Source organism: Anas platyrhynchos, chromosome 3 (genome assembly GCF_047663525.1).
Source record: "Anas platyrhynchos isolate ZD024472 breed Pekin duck chromosome 3, IASCAAS_PekinDuck_T2T, whole genome shotgun sequence".
Lineage (NCBI taxonomy): Eukaryota > Metazoa > Chordata > Aves > Anseriformes > Anatidae > Anas > Anas platyrhynchos.
Window position 1 is genome coordinate 69,583,050 of NC_092589.1, and position 18,610 is coordinate 69,601,659.

General features: G+C 39.8%; 1 protein-coding gene across 6 annotated transcripts in view; it reads left to right on the plus strand.

Annotated features, from left to right (window-relative positions):
- The window catches only part of ROS1 (ROS proto-oncogene 1, receptor tyrosine kinase), an 82,811-nt gene extending 69,504 nt beyond the window's left edge, over positions 1 to 13,307 (plus strand). For 4 of the 6 annotated variants that reach the window (XM_038177126.2, XM_072036085.1, XM_072036086.1 and 1 more), the window contains exon 44: positions 6,277 to 7,729. In XM_038177126.2, the coding sequence (XP_038033054.2) occupies positions 6,277 to 6,407 (131 nt within the window). In that variant the 3' untranslated portion in view covers positions 6,408 to 7,729. Of the gene's footprint in view, positions 1 to 6,276; positions 7,730 to 12,680 lie in introns of those variants that run through there. The other 2 variants (XM_072036083.1, XM_072036082.1) reach the window with 2 other exon arrangements.
- The last annotated feature ends 5,303 nt before the right edge of the window (positions 13,308 to 18,610 follow it).

The window sequence follows — 18,610 nt, forward strand, 5'->3', positions numbered from 1 at the left end:
GAAACCCTTATCAATGAGAGTTATGTACCTAAATTTGCCTGTACCCTGTTACTGTTGCATTTCAGCAGCTGGTCGCAATACCAGTCCCAGGAATCATTGCAAGTGCTCTGTATCATGGCAATGTAAAGGACCTAGAAATCTACCAGCTTTGAGTTTTTTCTTCTTGCTCTTACAGGCTTTCCTGGGGCATTGATTGTAGGCAGGAAAGAAGAATTAACATTTTTAGAGTGAGGGAAGCACTTTCCATCAGGAGGACTGAGACATCTGTGGGTTACCTTTATGCCTTTGAATCACACGGGAAGTGATTCAACAGATGCCCATCCATTGTTGACACATTGGCTGCTCTTCTCCCAATTGCAAAAAGTGCAAAGGAAATGTATAAAGGATTCACAAATCAGCATGCTAAAAAGATGATCCTGCATTGCTGTAAAAATAACCAGACCGTCTATTTTCAGACACAACTTTTTACATGTGTACATGCAAGACAGCATGATATTTTTTCAGGTCCCAAACATTCCCCTTTACTGATGGAAACACCTGTTTGTTTTGGCAAATGTCTTTGCCGACATCAGACAACTGGGCATTAAGCAGCTGGAGCAGCTCCTTGCCTTTATGACCCAGTGGGACTATTCTTATCAGTGCTGCTCTCCCCAGTCCGTTTTGGACCTGTAAGGAGAAAATGTCAAACTGCTCAGAAACTTTGTCAGAGCACTATGCTGTTCCTGCTAGAAGTGTCTCCTCTTACAAGAGCAGCTATAAGGTTCTTAGAGGGTCCCTGAGGAAATTCCAGGCCAGCCTGCTGTGCCAATTTCCATGGATACCTTGTAGTTATCCTGTAGATAGCAGGGAACTTTTACCTTCAACTGACAACATTTCTTCTGTGGTGATTTTTTTCTAAATCACTTTTTAAAAGGCTGTTAATGTGCTGAGAGTTGTACCTTTGGTAGAACCATGTGGATAATAGATTTTTTTTTTTTGGTTCATTCTTTGAATGGAAACATTTGGTGAGGAGAGGAGTTCTGGCATGACTGGACAGAAACAGCATCTACAGAAAAAAAAAACACCCAAAGGATGGTTACATTTGCCCACAGTATTTTGTTTTGTTTAAGAGCCATAAATATTTTTTGTTTAGAAAGACTAAAAGGAAACACATTTGGCCTCAAAAAGATCATTTTTTAATCCCTTAACTGGAGCTGCCTTTTGAAATATGTTGGAAGATAAAAGAGATTTTTGCAATTCCTCCTTTTTTTCCAAAGCCAGTTACTCAGCGTGCTTTTTTTTTTTTTTTTTTCTTTCTCAATTAAGGTACTTGCTAAGAGTCTTTCTTTTGCTTTCTTGCATTTTTTTTTTTCTTTATTTTTAAATTCACTGCAAAACTTTTCATTGAGGGGGTTTGGTATTAAAATCTGGGATCAGTGATCTCACCATTAATGATAACAGCTGCCTTCTCTGCTGGCTGAGTAGTGCTGGATTGCTGTTCCCTGTGCAAGAGTAATCAGTTTATTTTCCTAAAACCAGCTGCCTTTTAAAAACCGTTCTGCACACCTCTCTGGACTTAAAGTAATCACTTGGACAAACGGAAGCTCCTCTGAAGCAGATGTGTTGATAAGAGACATTTTTTAAACCTTGTATCTAGCCTCCTTTGTATTTTTCTGAAATTCAGTAATCCTCTTCCCCACTTAGCTTAGTGAGTGCCTGACCCAGAGCCTGTGGAGGTCAGTGAAAAGACTTCTTCCAAAACAGTGAGTGGTTACAACACTGAAGGGAAAGGTAAAGTTAGTGGTGTGACCATTTCATATGTGTAACCTAGACTAATGCTGTTTGATTCCAGACAGCGCACATGAGCCATATGACTTTGCAAGAAAAGTAATGCTACTACTTTGCCTTGGACCGAGGGAAAAATAAAATAAAATTAGATGATCTGATTTCTTTTGTATGGGTGTGAAGATATAACCAAATGAAAATTAAGTACCATGTCTATACTGGCTGTCTAAGCTGTTTGAAAGTCACCAGAGAGTTGTAGACATGTTCAGGAGACGTTACTGTGTAAAGGTAAGTGTGAAAAATAAGCATCTCAGCAAAATGACTCATCCCTCTTTTCTCTCTCCATTGACTGTAAAGGGAGTCTGGACAAGGAGCCTAAACTAGGCACATAAGATCTGAGTAATTAAAACTTGGTAAAATGACTCCTGCTTTGTACCTAGAGAATGGGGATGCTTCTCTGCTTTTATATATATATAGTCGTATTGTATTGCAATAAGTGTGAAACTGGTCTTTTTTTGGTGCTCTTATATTAAAAATGATATGATAAATGATAAAACTAGTTAATAAACAGATTTATATCTATGTTTCTCAAGATAGAATCTTGCACATGGGGTTCGGTCCACAACTCTTAAAAAAAACACTATTCAAATAAAAATAAAAAACATCAGTCTATGCTTCAAGCAGTTTAGTGCTGTAAAAGTGCAGGATGAGCAAAATTCTTGTTTTTAGCATCTTTAGTGTCTGACAGAATAGCAAGGTTGGTGAGTCACCCTCAAGCCATGCGAGATCATATGCTTCATTAGACAGGAAACACAGATATATCTCCACTGATATATAATACAGAGTGGGGTATTAAAACGGATATATATTTGTTCTATTTATATTCTTACTGGTAATGTGCAGACACTGAAACACAGCACCTCCAGCTCCAGGTGGCCAACAGGTATCAGTAAAACATTCCATATACAGGAACCGTCTCCTTGAGCTAACTGACACAGCTGAGAAAGAGCAGTCAGGGTTCAGTAACCACCTTTTTCTCCCCGAACAAAGATACATCATCAAGCGCTTCTTTTGAATGCTTTCAGAGCGCAGTACATCTTTCTGCCATGCCAGCAAGTCAGCCAGTCTCTTCTTCACCTGCACGTAAATTGTGCAGAAGGGACAAAAGGCAGAATATGTATGAGAAAAACAAGAGGATGCTAGTGGGAAAAAGTTAATGTGACCGCACTTCCAAAGAAGTGATCCTTACCCTGTTGAAGGTGCTAAGCATTGCATATGATTGTGTTGCCCGGAATGAATAATGTCTCAGGCCAGATACTTAGCTGGTGTAAGGCAGTGATGTCCCACCGTTTTCTATCCAGCTTTGTTAATTTGTGCTTGCTGAGGATCTGGCCATGAAACAACTCTATCAGAAGACCAACATCTCTAAGATCAGTTTGTTCACTCCCTACCAATCAGCTTTTCTAATGACTTTGCTTCCTCTTCTACATTGTCACCTTCTGAAATTAACACCCCCCCCCCTCCAAACCATCTGCTTATCAAGACATCATAAAAATTTGCACCCTTCCAGGCAGGATTTCAAAGCATGCTGTGAGCCCGCACAGCCTAAAGAGAAGGCAGCGAAATGCTCTGTGCGATGGCGATGCTCCGTGCTCTGGCTGCCCCGCGGCAGGAAACAGCCAACCGAGATGTTGAGATCTGGAGGGGGGAAGCACAGATTTTATCAGGTCAGGACCAGTCTCCTCAGAGGAAGCTAAGCAAGCAAACTCCATCCCTCATGAGCATGAGTCAGGCGATCATCATTTCTTGTGTCACTTAATGCAAGGCTCTTTAGAACATGGTTCTGCTACCCCCGGAGAGGTGCATTGTAATTAATTTACCTGCAGTTTGGCTCAGATGTTGTGCTTGCAATGGCTATTAGGGAAAATGTCCAGAAAGGTTGGGGCGACATGCATTTAGGACCTGAGACAGGTATCAACACAGCTACAGTACAGAGCTTTGAAGGTGCCATTTTATTACTGGAAACAGTCTACCTGAGGGCACACAGAGCTTAGTGGGGACCTACTCCTCAGTAGAGTTGTTCTCTGCCAGTACAGCCCAGTTGTTCTCTGGGCTGCTAGAGCTAGCCTGCCTCATGCCCTGAGGTAAGTTGTTTGAAGTAAATGTGGGTAACTCTACACTATGCAGCAGTTCCAGTGTAGACAACCCCTCAGGATTTAAGTGTTTGGAGTCCACTCCCCAGCACGACTTCAGATTCCATGAAGGTGTTCCTTGGACGCCTCCTCTCGGGGCATTTTGTTGGCTCAGCCAGGCTTTGCTTGTGAAATCTGAGGGGATCACATCACATGGTTTATCCTGCATTTACTCACGTATAACCCAGCATGACTATACATCAATCAACTAATTTTAGCAATGTTAAAACTGAAAAGAAAAGAATGATATCTCATGAATATGCTGACCTGCCTCCCCACTCCAGCTTCTCTCTATCTTCCTTCAAATTCTTAACGTTTTTTGGAAGGGTCTTCCTAAGATTATTCAGACTTCTCTGTGTTGGCTTATGGCTTCCCAGGGTGTTGGTGATGCTTCTAGTTCTCACATTTCTGGGGGAATTTCACAGCACATAATGATTTTTTCTTAACTGCTCATTTTCATTTTCTTCTGTCTCCGTCCATCATATTACGAAGTGAGCAGAAATTGCTTGCTTGCTTTGCATGAGAGGCAAGCATTGTACTGTGTAACCTGACATCTTTGCATAGGTTTTTTGGCTTGTACATCAGAATGGTGCTAAGCTTCCATGGGTGCTGAAAGCTGTGGTAAGAGGAGATGACACAATAGCAAAGGAAAGGGCACTTGTAGTCAAAAATCTCATTACTACAATGGCTATGTAGCTTGTATGTGTCATGTCAGAGGAGAAAGGGTATCGACGTTGTATACTTCTTCTGCCTTTTGATAGGGAAAGAGTATTCCACAATAAATAGTCTTTCTTGCTGATTTTGTTTCCAAAGCTCAAGAAATAAAACCGAGGCAAGATATTTGATTTTTAGCTCTTTTTCTCTGTAATGAGAAATGCAGCAGTATATAGGATAAGAAAGGATTATATTTTATATATTCTGTATTTCTTCAGACCTGTTGGGGAAAGAATTAGTAATGTATCTATATATCTGGTAAAAATATCTCAGTGACCTCATACTCACATTTGTGTAAACATCACCTCATCAGTTCCAGATACTTATACAGGAAACAAATCTGAATGCTCCTCTAGTGTTCTATACTTAGGCAGGTCAGCCGGCATATGTCTGGTCTCTAAATACCCAGTTTTACTTGGGTCCTTATTTTAAGGTTTCTCTCTTAAGAGTTTGCCGCAAACATGCCCTCAGCATTTACCAGCGTGCCTTTTCCAAAGCAGCTTGCGCCTGAGGGTTTCCATTAAAAGAATTATTGAACAAAAAACACATACAAAGAAGAGCTGTACTGTTTGGTGAAGGCTTGGTTGGGATCGAGTTACTAAATATTGCCATAATAGTCCTGAACTAACAAAGTGAGTATCAAATGATTTTTCGTAGCTGTCAGTCACTGTGGTATGTGAAGACAGTTTGTTCTGTCCCAATCCCCATCTTGCTAACAGGTTTCTAAACTCCAAATTCTCTTTCATATTTTCCTTTGTAACATTTCCTAATAGACTCTAGCATGTGGAAATGACTTTTGACTTTGTAACTGTTGTGTGCGTGATTATAGTGACATAATAAATTGTATGTTGCCCGCCGCAACAGCACAATGCTTGCGAGCCTTATGAGTAGAGAACTGTGAATGTCACATGCTTCATTTTCCAGTTGTGAAGTAAAATAAGGAGAGAGTGTAATAAAAAAAGGTATGCGTTACTAAGAATAAATGTACAAAATAGCAATAATTATAACTTGAGCCTTTAGTTAATCGCTTTTACATTTTTAATATTTTTTTAAGATATAGCCCCTGAAATGGTTTTCAGGCAACCATGTATATGTGAACACTATCAAAATAAGAAAAAAACATAGCTTTTAGGAATTGGCAAAGCACACTTAATTGCCAACTTCAAGCTTCTTGAAAGACAGAGTATTACAATTCCTCTAAAAAGAGAGGATATTACAATTCAGTAGGTAGAAAACTGCCTGTGTTACAGGACTCTTCAGCAGTATTATTGTATTGTTAGCAGAGTTACACAAAGATACAGATTAAAACTGCTTTGGTTTTATACAGGAGGTGTTTCTTTACTACCAAAAGAAGCCAGTTTTATTCATAACTGTACTGCTGCCCATGAAGGTATGAATGGTGACGAACAAGCGTCTCTAAATGATTTGGCTGAAGATATAATCCACGCAGGCAATAGCAGAAAATAAGTTTGACTCATCAGTCACTCTTTATGCAGTCACTAGACCAACTTTCTCCACCAGCTGACTTTGCATGCTTTCAAATACTACATGTATATAACTGTATGATTGTGGTTTTTTTTTATTATTATTATTTTTTTAAATGCAGATTCGGACAGTATTCTTTCAGCTACGCTAATGGAAACAAGGGATCAAGAAGGCTTAAATTATTTGGTAGTGGTCAAAGACAGCGACCAAGATCAAGGGAGCATCAATTCTGAGGAACTTAGTTCAGTCTGATTCCCTCTGTTTGAGGACAGAACAGAAAGCTCTACCAAAGACGACGTAAGCCAAAGAAAATATTCTGCACTTTATCATGCTTATAGTAATGTAACTACCAGAGAATGTCGTAAGGTATTGAATGATGTGTAGACTAAGACAGCAATTATATACTTTTTGATTTTCTAAATGCTATGGTTCAGGCGTTTCACAATAAATAGTTTAAGGAAATAATTTTTTTAATCAAAGAGCAAATAATTTTACTGTGCTACTGATTAAATTTATGCTGCCACATTCACCACAGACATAGACGTTCATTCCAGAACAGAAGAACTAGTATGTGTCTCACAGAAGGGACCAACTTGCTCATGAAAAAAAGAAAAAAAAAACAACATTGAAGTCTAGCTCCATTGTGTGCACACGAGGATGTACAAATGGAAAAACTAATATAAGTTATAATTGTATTTTTATGAACTCCAAATCTGTAAGCAACTGACGAAAGGTGGCTGGGTTGTTCATTGTACGAGATGGTCTATTTTATTATTTAATTTAAACAAGTGCTTGCAATCATCTTGAATGTAAATTGCACAACAACCAATCTGTGAATCGAAATGAATGTTTTTTCTTACCTTTCCTTTTCTCTTTCCTTACCTTTCCCTTTATAACGTTGATCATCCCCTTATTTCCTTTTAGACTGGATAAAAGGAAATACTTTTCCTGGTTGTGCTTGGAGATATAATTAAAATATATAATAAAACAATATATAAATCATTACTGAATAAAAGACAGAAATAAGCTTTATTCATTTCATCATGAATAGCAATTTGCAAATTTTGCACTTATTCATTGGCATCTGTCAGGAAGATAGAATCATGCTTTTATGCAAATATTGGATCATGCAAATATTTGATTATGGGGGGTGCTGGAGAGTAGTAAAGGCACCATCTGAAGTCAGAATGTAGGCATTTTTAAGCTGCACCTCTGCTGAAATTAAGTTCCAAAAGTTTCTTAAATGGAGAATCAACATAGGTAAACAAGAGATTTGATTTTTGACTTGTTACTTGAAATTTAATAAAAAAATGAGGGATTTTGAATTATGATTCTTTAAAATTCTCTAGCAAAATGAGTCAAAGTAGTCTGTAAACATAAAACAATGTTTTTCTCATTTGCAGATTAACCACATTTGTACATGCACAAGCAACATTTACTAATGCCAACAGTTGCAGCATTTCTATCTTTTTTGTTTGTTTGTTTTGTTTTGTTTTGTTTTGTTTCTTAAGTTATGCTCACCAGGCCATGAATGACAGATAAATAAATACTGTATAATGTTTCCTCTCTTCAAGTGCTGTCTGATATATTGTACAGCTGTTGATTGTACCTTACGTTTCAGTAGCTTAAACATGAATAATGTTTACTAACCAGTAAAATGTGCTAGCCAGAAACCAGGAAGATCTCAGTTTTGTAGTCACCCTACCTGGATGAATTTACGTGCATGTGTAATTCAATCTAACTGAAGAGGAATGCTCAATCAGCCCGCTGCAAACAGAAGTTTGAAAAATAACCTGACTGCATATGATACCTTTTTCATTAGCAGGAGAAGCCTTCAACCCTGTCAAGAAGCTTGTCTAGGCAGCACCATTCCCAAGCCTCATGACAAGGTCTGTGATATGATAACTGAGGTCGATTCACTGTTCTGTTGGTCTGAGTTGGAAAAGGATCATGTAAGAGCCTATTCAACGTGGGTAAATTGGGTTAGTGGATAAGGTGAATGCCAGTGAGAGAGCAGTCAGAAGAACCCTTGAGTTCTTGACATAGTCACACATACTCAGAGCTGCACAGAAAGAGCAGAGGGAAGATGTGTTGCTTTGTTTGCATTTTCTAAGTGCTGTAAGACAAAACTAGATTTGATGGAACATTTATCACAGCATGCTGAGGAAGAAAATGTCAGGTTTAATGCACTGCCAATAAATGATGCTCAGGATATTGACCAGTGATCTATAGTGATTAGGTGCAAAAGGCACTTTAAGAAAACCTTGAATTTAAGTGTCTTGACTTTCAAGGGTATTTTATTTTTTAAATAACTTTAAATTGGTTTAAGGATTATACTGTCTTTTTAAGGAGATATGTATTTAGGGGAAAAAAAGAATCCTGATGTATCAGAAAGGTTAAATGTGAGATACGGGTACAAATGAATGTCATTATGACAACACATGTGACATACTGCTGAGAGTCTCATCCTCGAGTGTAGAGCTAATATTGTGCATTTTTACCTTCCTTGTTTAAGACATTGAGTGTAGGGTATACTATCTATACAGCAAGAGGAATTTTTCCTGATTTCCCTTATAAGCCAGAGGAAGCCACCCAAATAAATGAGAAACCATTCCTGTGAAGATTCTTTCTGCATGACCTGGAGGAACTAGAAAGATGCGTTTGGAATCTGAATCATAAATGCACAGGAATTCCTGCTGGCAATTCTGAAAGCCTCTTAACAAGAGCATCATTCTCTGGTTTGTATAAAGCAGATGGTCCCAGTCTTTACCTGCTGCAAATCAGGTTAAATATGCTAAGATAGGCTGATGCACAGCAGTGGAGAAACTGCCTCCAGCAGGGGAGCAGATTCTCAAGATTTGGCATGAGTTTGGCAAATACTGCTTTAGTCATTACAAAGTAAATTTTGATTGTTTCAACGCAGTGTAAAGTCCTGGCCTCAGTATCACCAGCCTTATAGAAAGTAGGACTGGCATGGTCTTGAAAAGTCTTTGTTCAGATAAGAATTGGAAATGTTGGGGAGTGGGAATAACAGCGCTATGTTAGCTGTAATCCAGTTGATGTGATACTGCAGTAAGGCAGTGCATGCACCCAGCAAAGCTGGCAGTGTTCACACTGGTTCCCTGTGGAACAGTGCAAAAATAACATCCCAAGAACCTGAGAAGTAAAGATCTAAGAGGGGATATTATCAAAACTCAATGCCAAGAGGTATTTTATGTTGCTTATGTTATGTTGTAACTCTAGAAAAGAGAACGTGAAAGAAAAGTAATGAACAACCCTAACGCACACATTTTTTTTTTTTCCTTTTTCCTGTCTCCTACATCACTTTGGGGTTTATCAGAAGTTTGCGGAGTGTTAAACACCTCCTTCTTCCTTCCTTGGTCATGATATGGCATCATCAATGTGGCTGAGTGGCTGCACAGTTCTCCCTGTTCCCGCTCCATGGGGATCCAGGCTGCTTTCTCTCTGGTGAATATTCCTTCTGGCATACAACATTCTGGGGAGCATTTCCTGTAGGGCTGTTTGCACATTTCCTTCTCTGTCCTAAAGTGACATTGGAGGAATTGGTGAAGCAAATTCTGATCTAGTGTAGAGCTGTGTTCACCCAACTATGTGGCTCGTCTTCTCTCACAAATGACTGCTGGTTCTGCATAAATAGCTGGACTGTGGAAGGAGCAAGGTCTGCTCAAATGCCACCCATTGGAGGGGACTATCTCACTGAACACAGAAGGAGTCCAGGAAATTAGTTTGGAGTAGACTTCCTTTTTATAATAGAGAGGGAAGTTGGGGAACAGTTGCTCCTTCTCCTGTTTCATGGTATTGCAACTCTACAGAGCTCTGTCACTCCCACACTCACCCACAAGCAGCAACTGTTCCCCACACTGGAGGCTCCTAGCCTGGTAGGTTGTTATCTTACAAGATCTCTTGTGGCCTTTGATCCCTTTGGCCATCCTCACTTTTCTTCTCCAAATTGTGCTCAGTTCTACAAGCTCCTTTCTGAGAGCAGATCAGGAACACGCAGAGCATTCAAGATTTGTAGGTGTTTTCAGGTTTCTTCTCCATTCCTTTCTTAATCAATCATGCTGTTTTTTGTGGGTTCTGACCACTCTGAGTAGTGAGATTACATATTCATGGAATATATACATATATATATATATATCACAGAATATTATACCATGGGATATAATATATACGTGAATTATACATCGTATTCATGGGATTATATTATTAGGGGGAGTGGAGAGGTATGCACTGATCTCTTCTCTCTGGTGACCAGTGATAGGACCTGAGTGAACAGCTTGAAGCTGTGGCAGGAGTGGTTCAGGCTGGGTTATAGGAAAAGGTTCTTCAATGACAGGGTGGTCGGGCACTGGGACAGGCTCCCCAGGGTGGTGGTCACAGCACTGAGCCTGCTGGAGACCAAAAACCACTTGGACAACATTCTCAGACACATGATCAGTTTTTTTGTTTTCCTTTTGGGTAGTCCTTTGGGGACCCAGGAGTTGGACTTTATGATCATTGTGGGTCTCTTCAAACTCAGATATTCTATGATTATTTCATAATCCCCAAATGTTGTATCTATGCTGTATCTAATGGCCTTCCTGGAGCCCATCCACTAACTTGTGAAGTAATGATTACAGTTTACTGTAATCTTTCAATCACTCCGTATTTGAATTTTGGTTGTTGTTTTATTGCCTAGTCACTGAGTTGCATGAGGTCCTCTGCAGCTCCTCAGAGCTGGGCCTCTTCCTCAGTGGCCTAGTTTAACTCTTTATGCCCTCCCACCATGTTCTTCATGACTATGCCAAATGGCACAAGTCCTAGCATAACTGGCTCCCCTGGTGAGCTCATTTCCCTCCAAGAACTGATCATTTATGCCTATCTTTTGTCTCCGAGCTTCTAACAAATTATGTATCCAGGTGAGGACCCTTCCTTATATGGAAAGCTTAGCTTCCTTAACAGTCTTTGGTGGAGGACTTTGTAGATAGCCTTTTGGAAATTCACGTCAACCATATCAACTGGATCATCCTTACCCATGTTTGATCAGTTCAGATAAGTTTATTAGTTTGTGAGGTGGAAATGCCCTTTGTAAGAGGATGTTAGATTTTGCCAGGTAAATTGAATTGAATATCAGCATTGAAACTTTCAGCATCTGGTGGCTTTTTACTTCCTAATCTGTCTTTTTCATATTGTGGTAAGCACCCCTACTAAGACAGAAATTCAGAAAGCTGAAAATCCCCTACATATGTACACAGTATTGTGTTTTAGGTATAAAATATATCAATAGGGATGGATGAGAAATATTTACTGCTACCTATGAACATTATTTACCGTGGCATAACATCAAAGCTGTGGTGATCAATTAATGTTTGTAATTTATTTTGTAAATTGGAAGGGCCATAGCAGATGTTACTTATTTACTAATGCAGCATTTTCAGTGGCCTCACTTCTAGGTCTGCTGTCCTCGGACACCACAGTGGTTTGGTCTGCAGAAGGCAGTAACACCCAACTAATTGTGCACTTCTGGGTTTGGGGGTTGAGCTTTTGAGCTAGTGCATACTGGTGACCAAAAATGTCCCCAAAACTGTTTGTCTCACTTTTTTTTTTTTTTTTTTTTTTTTTAAAAAAATTGGGAACACAATAACCTACAAAGCAAAACCCAACACTTTTTGACACAATTGTTGAGTCCTTACCAGGTCAAAGAGAAGGTTGTGGAAAGTTTATGTGTAGCTGCTGAGGAGAGATATGCCAAGCTCCAGTGGGATTACTCAGTTCTTCCCATGTGCTCCAAAGAGAGTGCTCAGCCACTTAACATGAGCTCGGGGAACGTGCCTGTCCAGAGCTCTGAACTGGAAGCATATGGCTTGAAAAATGGTATTTTTGAGAGGTGAAATAAAAGGCAAAAGAGGTGTTTGTGTATCATGGTTTCTTTACAATGTATCACATTGGACTGAAAAATGTGGGACATTAAGATGCCTTTTTTTTCTTTTTTTTTATACTTAATGTTCATGTCTCTCTTCTTTGGGAGACTCTGTTGTCTGTGGTTCAATGGCATCATCCCAAGATTCAGAGAACTTTAAGGTGATAACAAGAAATGCAAAAGTTTGTGCAGCTTAACTGCTCTCCTGAGTGTTTTCTACTTGTCTTCATTACCTGCAAAAAACAGTAAGTGGTGGGGACAAGGAAGGTAAGCTGAATCCACCACAGCCTCACTTATCTGAGAAGCTCTAGCCAGGGCCCAGAGCTGAGAGTAAGTTGGTGTTCCTCAACTTTCCTGGTGCCCTACATAACAGAGACTAGTGACATTCTCCAGAACACAAGATCCCTCAAAATTTGGTTTCCTCACTACTTTTATGGAGGGGCACAAAGGACTCACAGCAGGGGCACTGCACTATAGCATGAGACCCTGCAGCAGTTTTCATCAAATAAAGTTTTATCATCTATTTGAATTGACTGTCTCTCTCTCTCTCTCTCTCTCTCTCTCTTTTTTTTTTTTTTCTTCTTTCTTTTCTTTTATATCTATAGATTGCTGCCTATGAAGGATTCAGTCCTCATGTTTGGCTCCACTAAGCATAACTGGGTGAGACTGATTCTCCATGGTTTGAGTTTAGGACAATGCATTTTAATAAAACCATGAAGGCAAGATTTCGTCTAGTAGCAAATTTACCTCTTTCTACACAAAGATGATTTTAATTTGGCTATAACAGAGACGAAAATAGTCATTACAGTGAAGAATGTCTGTAAAATAGCCCTAACAACTCTGTCAGTGGATGAAAAGTCTTATTTCACCTTCATTTATTTTAATTGATTCTTGAAAGTTTTTCTTACACATGCACACTGGAGTGAGTTGCAGGAGCTTGCATACCAGGTGGATTTTTCAAACGATCATGGCTCTATTTATAATGACACTTGGCACCTCTAGCTGATATTATGTTTTAACTCTAATAAATAACCAGAAACCCTGTGCTTCAAAGCCAAGTGATGATGCCAAAATATTGTCATTATTGCCAGTGGCATGACTGATACTACCGTATAAAATAACCTTTTTTATAATGTGTTAACTTCTTCAGATGACGTCTTCCATTTGGAGGACGTTCATCACTGCCTTCTATCTTTTACGGTAAGAAGTGAGCTGTAAAATAGCCACTCTCAGTGTGGATACCAATCTCTTTTGCAATGCTGTTGACATAGCTGGCTCTTTTTTTTTTTTTCTTTTTCTTTTTCTTTTTCTTTTTCTTTTTCTTTTTCTTTTTCTTTTTCTTTTTCTTTTTCTTTTTCTTTTTCTTTTTCTTTTTCTTTTTCTTTTTCTTTTTCTTTTTCTTTTTCTTTTTCTTTTTTCTCTTTTTTTTTTCTTTCCCCTTTCTTTTTCTCCCTCCTATCTTCCCTAACAGTATAAGTCACTCAGTGACTGTTAGAGATGAAGCCACTAAAATACCTCTGTGGTCTGATGCAGTACGGTAAGCAACTACAATTTCTTTCCTGTCCATTCCATAGAAAATTCAGTGGAGTTTCAACATTGTTTTATGGCACCAAAATCTCAGTACCCTGTTTAATCTCCTAGTGTATTTCGCTTCACGTATCCAATTTTCACACCTTTCCAGGAGTCCTGACCATGCCTAAGTTCTCAGTAATTTCCAGTCACAAATATATTTGGCTTTCTATTACAGAAAAACAGAAGTGGCAGAACTCTGAGAGTCACAGAATTAACCTCCCATAAGAATATCTTCTCTCACATCTTCATATTTCTTTAGTCTGATCTCACTACATCCTCGAGGATGGAAATCAACCCACACAGCCCAGCCCTATGGTCTTCAAGTAGGATTTGCCAGCTTTGTGCTTTCCTCAGTTTGCTTGCTGACATAGTCTTTGCCATCTTAATAAAGATATCACTATAATTGTTGAGTTTAGTGCTTAAGGCAATAAGAATTATCCTCTGCCTGAATCTGCTAAAATAAAATTAATAGTGTGATCTGTGTGTACAAACACCACACATACAGATACCCAATCTTATATCTGCTAGGCTCTTTTTTTTTTTCATTAAAACCACTCTGCATTTGCAGACAGCGTTTTACTAATTTTGAGAAAGCTCTGAGAAGACTCCCTGTGCCAGAAGTGCATATCTTGAAGAATAAATGTTTACTCTTGGGGTGAGTTCCTGACAGAAAGTACCGATATAAGCAAATTCTGTTGGAATCTGTAGGAGTCTGGGTGAATTATAGCTGAATGTCTGAGGATTGCTGTATCAGGAGAGGTGCAGCTCTCAGTACCAGTGTACAGGAGCTGCTAAGTACACCTCTCCACTGAAAGGGAGAGGAGGGCAGCAATAGCTTGTATGGTTATATGTTATCACAGAATCACAGAATCACAGAATTTCTAGGTTGGAAGAGACCTCAAGATCATTGAGTCCAACCTCTGACCTAATGCTAACAGTCCCCACTAAACCATATCCCGAAGTATGTTATAGTTAGTTATAGTTATAGTTATAGTATAGTTATAGTTATATGGCTGTTGTTATACCCACTGATTTAATTTCCAAAATGTAAAAAAAACATTGGTTTTTATTCACATTTTAGTTTGTGTATGGTTGTGTGATTCTAATTCATTAACAAAACTTCCCAAAACCTAAATGCAGTGTCAAATGTGACAACAGTGTGACACACTTAGAGTGTTGCCATAGACTGGGAATGAAGATGATTAGGTTTTGCTGGTGATCATGGACTAATTTTGGAAAGAAGACAGAAGCAGTCAGTGTACATCACACACAGGCTTAATCCTCATGTGAGCCTTCCCGCATACTTGCTGTTGGAAAATAAAAAGTAATTAAGGAATTAACTTTTTTTTTTTTTTAATTATTATTATTTTTTAATATCCTACTTAGCTGCATTTTGAGTACAGGTGAATTAAGATTACCTTTCTGTCCTTTTCCCACTGCCATTCTTTAAGACTTGTTATTGCAACCGTATGCTGAGCAGATGCAAACAGCCCTGCTGTCCTGCTTTGCACAGAGATGTCAGGGAGAAGATGGGCGAGATAAAGCAGAGCCAGCTGTCAAACTTGTCCTCACACCTGGTCCACCCAGGGGTGGCTCTCGGCTGCAGTGGCACCATGGCCAGGTTGGGTGCTGTCATTTCATGGAAGCCATCTGAGAAGGTCCTGTTGGTTCTGCTGCTTGCCAGCATTCAATGTTAAATTAAATGCTATTAAATGCTAAATAGCTTTTAATTCAACATTGAATTAAAGTATTAAGTAATTAAATCAGGCATCAAAAAATGGGGAAAAAATGACCCATTTAGAAAAACCTTTAAAAGACTTCATGCATGTATCATGTGGCCTTGCAGCAGTTAGTCTAGAGAGTCTCTAAGGGCCTGGTGAAGTGTCTATCGCCGGGAAGGAAAAGCGTTTGACCTTATTGCAGCTCAGTTCTCAGGTGTGCATGCAGCAGTCAGGCTGTCAGTAACACCCAGCTTTCCCATCTCTCACTTTTGGGTTGTTCCTAAAAATTTTTACTATCTTTTTTTTTTTTTTTTTTCCAAAGAGCACTTCCTGAAATGCCTTCTTGTCTTAATGTAGGCATGAATTTCTAGGGGAAACGTGTTGCTAAGATCCTCTTCAGCAGTCTTTGAGTCAATTTTGTGCTATATGATGAGTAGCATGCAAAGATCTTGATGGAAACAATATAGGAAAATGAGGCAATGGAGTGACTGCAAGTGTCCTAGGAAAATAAGGCAATGGAGTGACTGCAAGTGTCCTACTGCTATGATGTTTGCACTGTTCTGTTTTGGCTCAGATCATAGACCCCTGCAGCCTTCAGGAAATATACACATTTCTAGGGTATGAGAAACAAAAAAAGAAATGGAGCAATATGGAGACTTTTAGACGAGAGGCTTATATGGGACTGGACAGTGACAAAAATTGTGTCTGTTACTCTAAGGGCTGTGCGAATACAGGCATTGCAAATTCTTATCTGATCTGCATGTTTTTATGTTTTTTAAAATTACAAGAGTATTGCAAAACAATAAAGTGTCCTGGGAAATGCACTGCCAGAAGAGGGTAAACAAAAACACATACAAGTGCCCTCTTAGGCACAGTATTTGCATCTTCGTAGCAGAACAGACTCTCTGCCTTGGCTCTCTGTGCTCTCACTGAAGTGGAGGTCATGGCTAGTGACAACTGGGAGCTGTTCCTGGAGTCTCTCTTGCCTTTTTAGGTTATGAGGGTCTCTGTGTGTTTAGGATAAATATGATTGACAGCTCCACTCCGGCCCCAATTAGCACCCTATAATTTATTAGCTTCTGCTTTCAGATTATGCGCTAACTTCACAAATATTTCAACCACGGAAACAGCAGCTATCAAGTGTCTCTTTCCTGATCCAGCTCCCTGTGACTGCAGTTAAATACACAGACAGAGCTGTGCAGGTCTGTCAAGAGAGAATAATCATTTGTGTCTGTGTGCAAGAGGGGCTGTCACAGCTCTTTAGGACTCTGCTTGTGGAAAAAATAAATAAATAAATAAAAAATCCCTGGCTCTGCTGGGCCAGGGGTTCAGAGCTGGTTCCTGCTACCAGGGAGCAGGACTGGAGGCCAAGGTGCTGCCTCTTTTTGTTCAGCTCTGTTTCTTGTACAAGTACTGACACTTCAAACACCTACTGCTGCCCCTTTGCTCCTCATGGGGCCGGGTGGGTAGGTGTGTGAGGGGAGAGGTTGCAGGGCAGCTGTGGATGGAGGTTGGGGAATGGAGCCTGTGGCTGGGGAGAGGAGGAAAAGCGAAGAAGATGAAGAAGACAGAGGTGGGGGTGCTGAGCCCGGAGGCACTGTGCCAGGTGGGGCAGGAGGGCTGCACCCAGGGGGCTCGGGCAGGAGGAGGGGGCACACAACTCTCCGATGCAATCTGCTCAAGGGTGCGGGGCACAGCATTCATGGGGTGTCCCTGCTTGGGGAGGCAGTAGAAGGTGTGCTGCAAAACAACTCCTTCTGTGTGGTTAGAGACGGACACAAATGGTAGGACATTTCTGGTCTGAGCTGCTTGTCAGTGCAGTTGGGTTAGTGCAGGCTAACTGTGGTGGAGCTAAAGGAATGGATCACTTCCCAAGGCTGTACCCTGAAAGCTTAAGGGCTGACTGAAATAAGGCTTTTTCTTTTTCTTTTTTCTTTCTTTTTCTTTAACTTTTTTCTTTCTTTTTCTTTTTTATTTATTTTCCTATTTTCTTCTTTTTTTTTTCCCTTTTCTTTTTCCTTTTTTTCTTTTCCTTTTTCTTTTTTTTTCTTACTTTTATCTTTTATCTTTCCTTTTCTTTTTTTTATTTTTTTCCTTTTCTTTTTCTTTTTCATTTTTATTTTTTATTTCTTTTTCTATTTCATTTTTATGTTTCTTCATTCTTTTTCTTCTTCATCTTCTTCTTTTTGTTCTTCATCTTTTTCTTTTCCTTTTCCTTTTTCTTTTTCCTTTTTTCTTTAATTTTTCTTATTCCTTTTTATTTTTCTTTTTTATTTTCTTATTTATTTTTTCATCTTTCTTGTTCTTTTTTTCTTTCATTTTTCTCTTTTATTTTTCTTCTTTCTCTTTTTCTTTCCATTTTTCTTTTTTTTTTTCCTCTTTCTTGTTCTATTTTTTATTTTTTTCCCCTTTTCCTTGCGCTACCTTATAGTCCTATTTCCCTATGCAGAATTGCCTAAACTGTAAAACAAGTGCCTCACTACTCCACATAATCACACCACAAGTCTCTCTCCTTCCCCTGCTGCAACTGCTCCTCTGGGTGGCAGGCCAGGGAAGCCAGCCAGGACACCACAATCCCCCAGAGGAGCTGACTCGCCTTTCTGTAATCAAAAGGGCATCTTAATTACAGCCCTTGCCCAGAAAAAGATGCACGGGAACTGCCAGTCAGAGGCCCCTGCTGCATCTAAAGCCACCCGTAGCATTTTCCTCCCTTCTAGGAAGGGACCAACCTTTAAGCCCTAGCTACGGCTTGTCACGAACCTAAATAGGACTTCAAAGGTAAAGCGAGAAGGGATGGCTTCTGACCCAAGGAGGAGACAGGGCAGATACATTTCCCTGGAGACGGGCAGAGCACAATCCAAGGGAGGCGCAGAGGGGTTTTCAGCTTTCTCCTCCCCTCCCGCTCCCCTGGGGGCTCCAGTGGGAGACCCAGTGGGACAGGCGGCAGGAAGGAAGGAACATTTACCCTAAAGTGAGTTGACATGAGGCTTCAAATGCAGGGACACATATATTTGTCTCTTAGGAGCCCTGCACTGCCTTCTTGCAACTGCAGCTATTCCATGGGGAGACCTTTGGTAAAGTACAGAGGAGACTGCGGCCACAAATACCGCGTCCCATCCCCACTTTCTCCAGCAAATATCACCATCAGCCTCTGCATTCACTAAAACTATTTTACTCTGTGCTGCACTCAGTTTCAGTTATTTTCAGAGCAGGGATGAAATGTCTGCAGCAAACATGCCTGG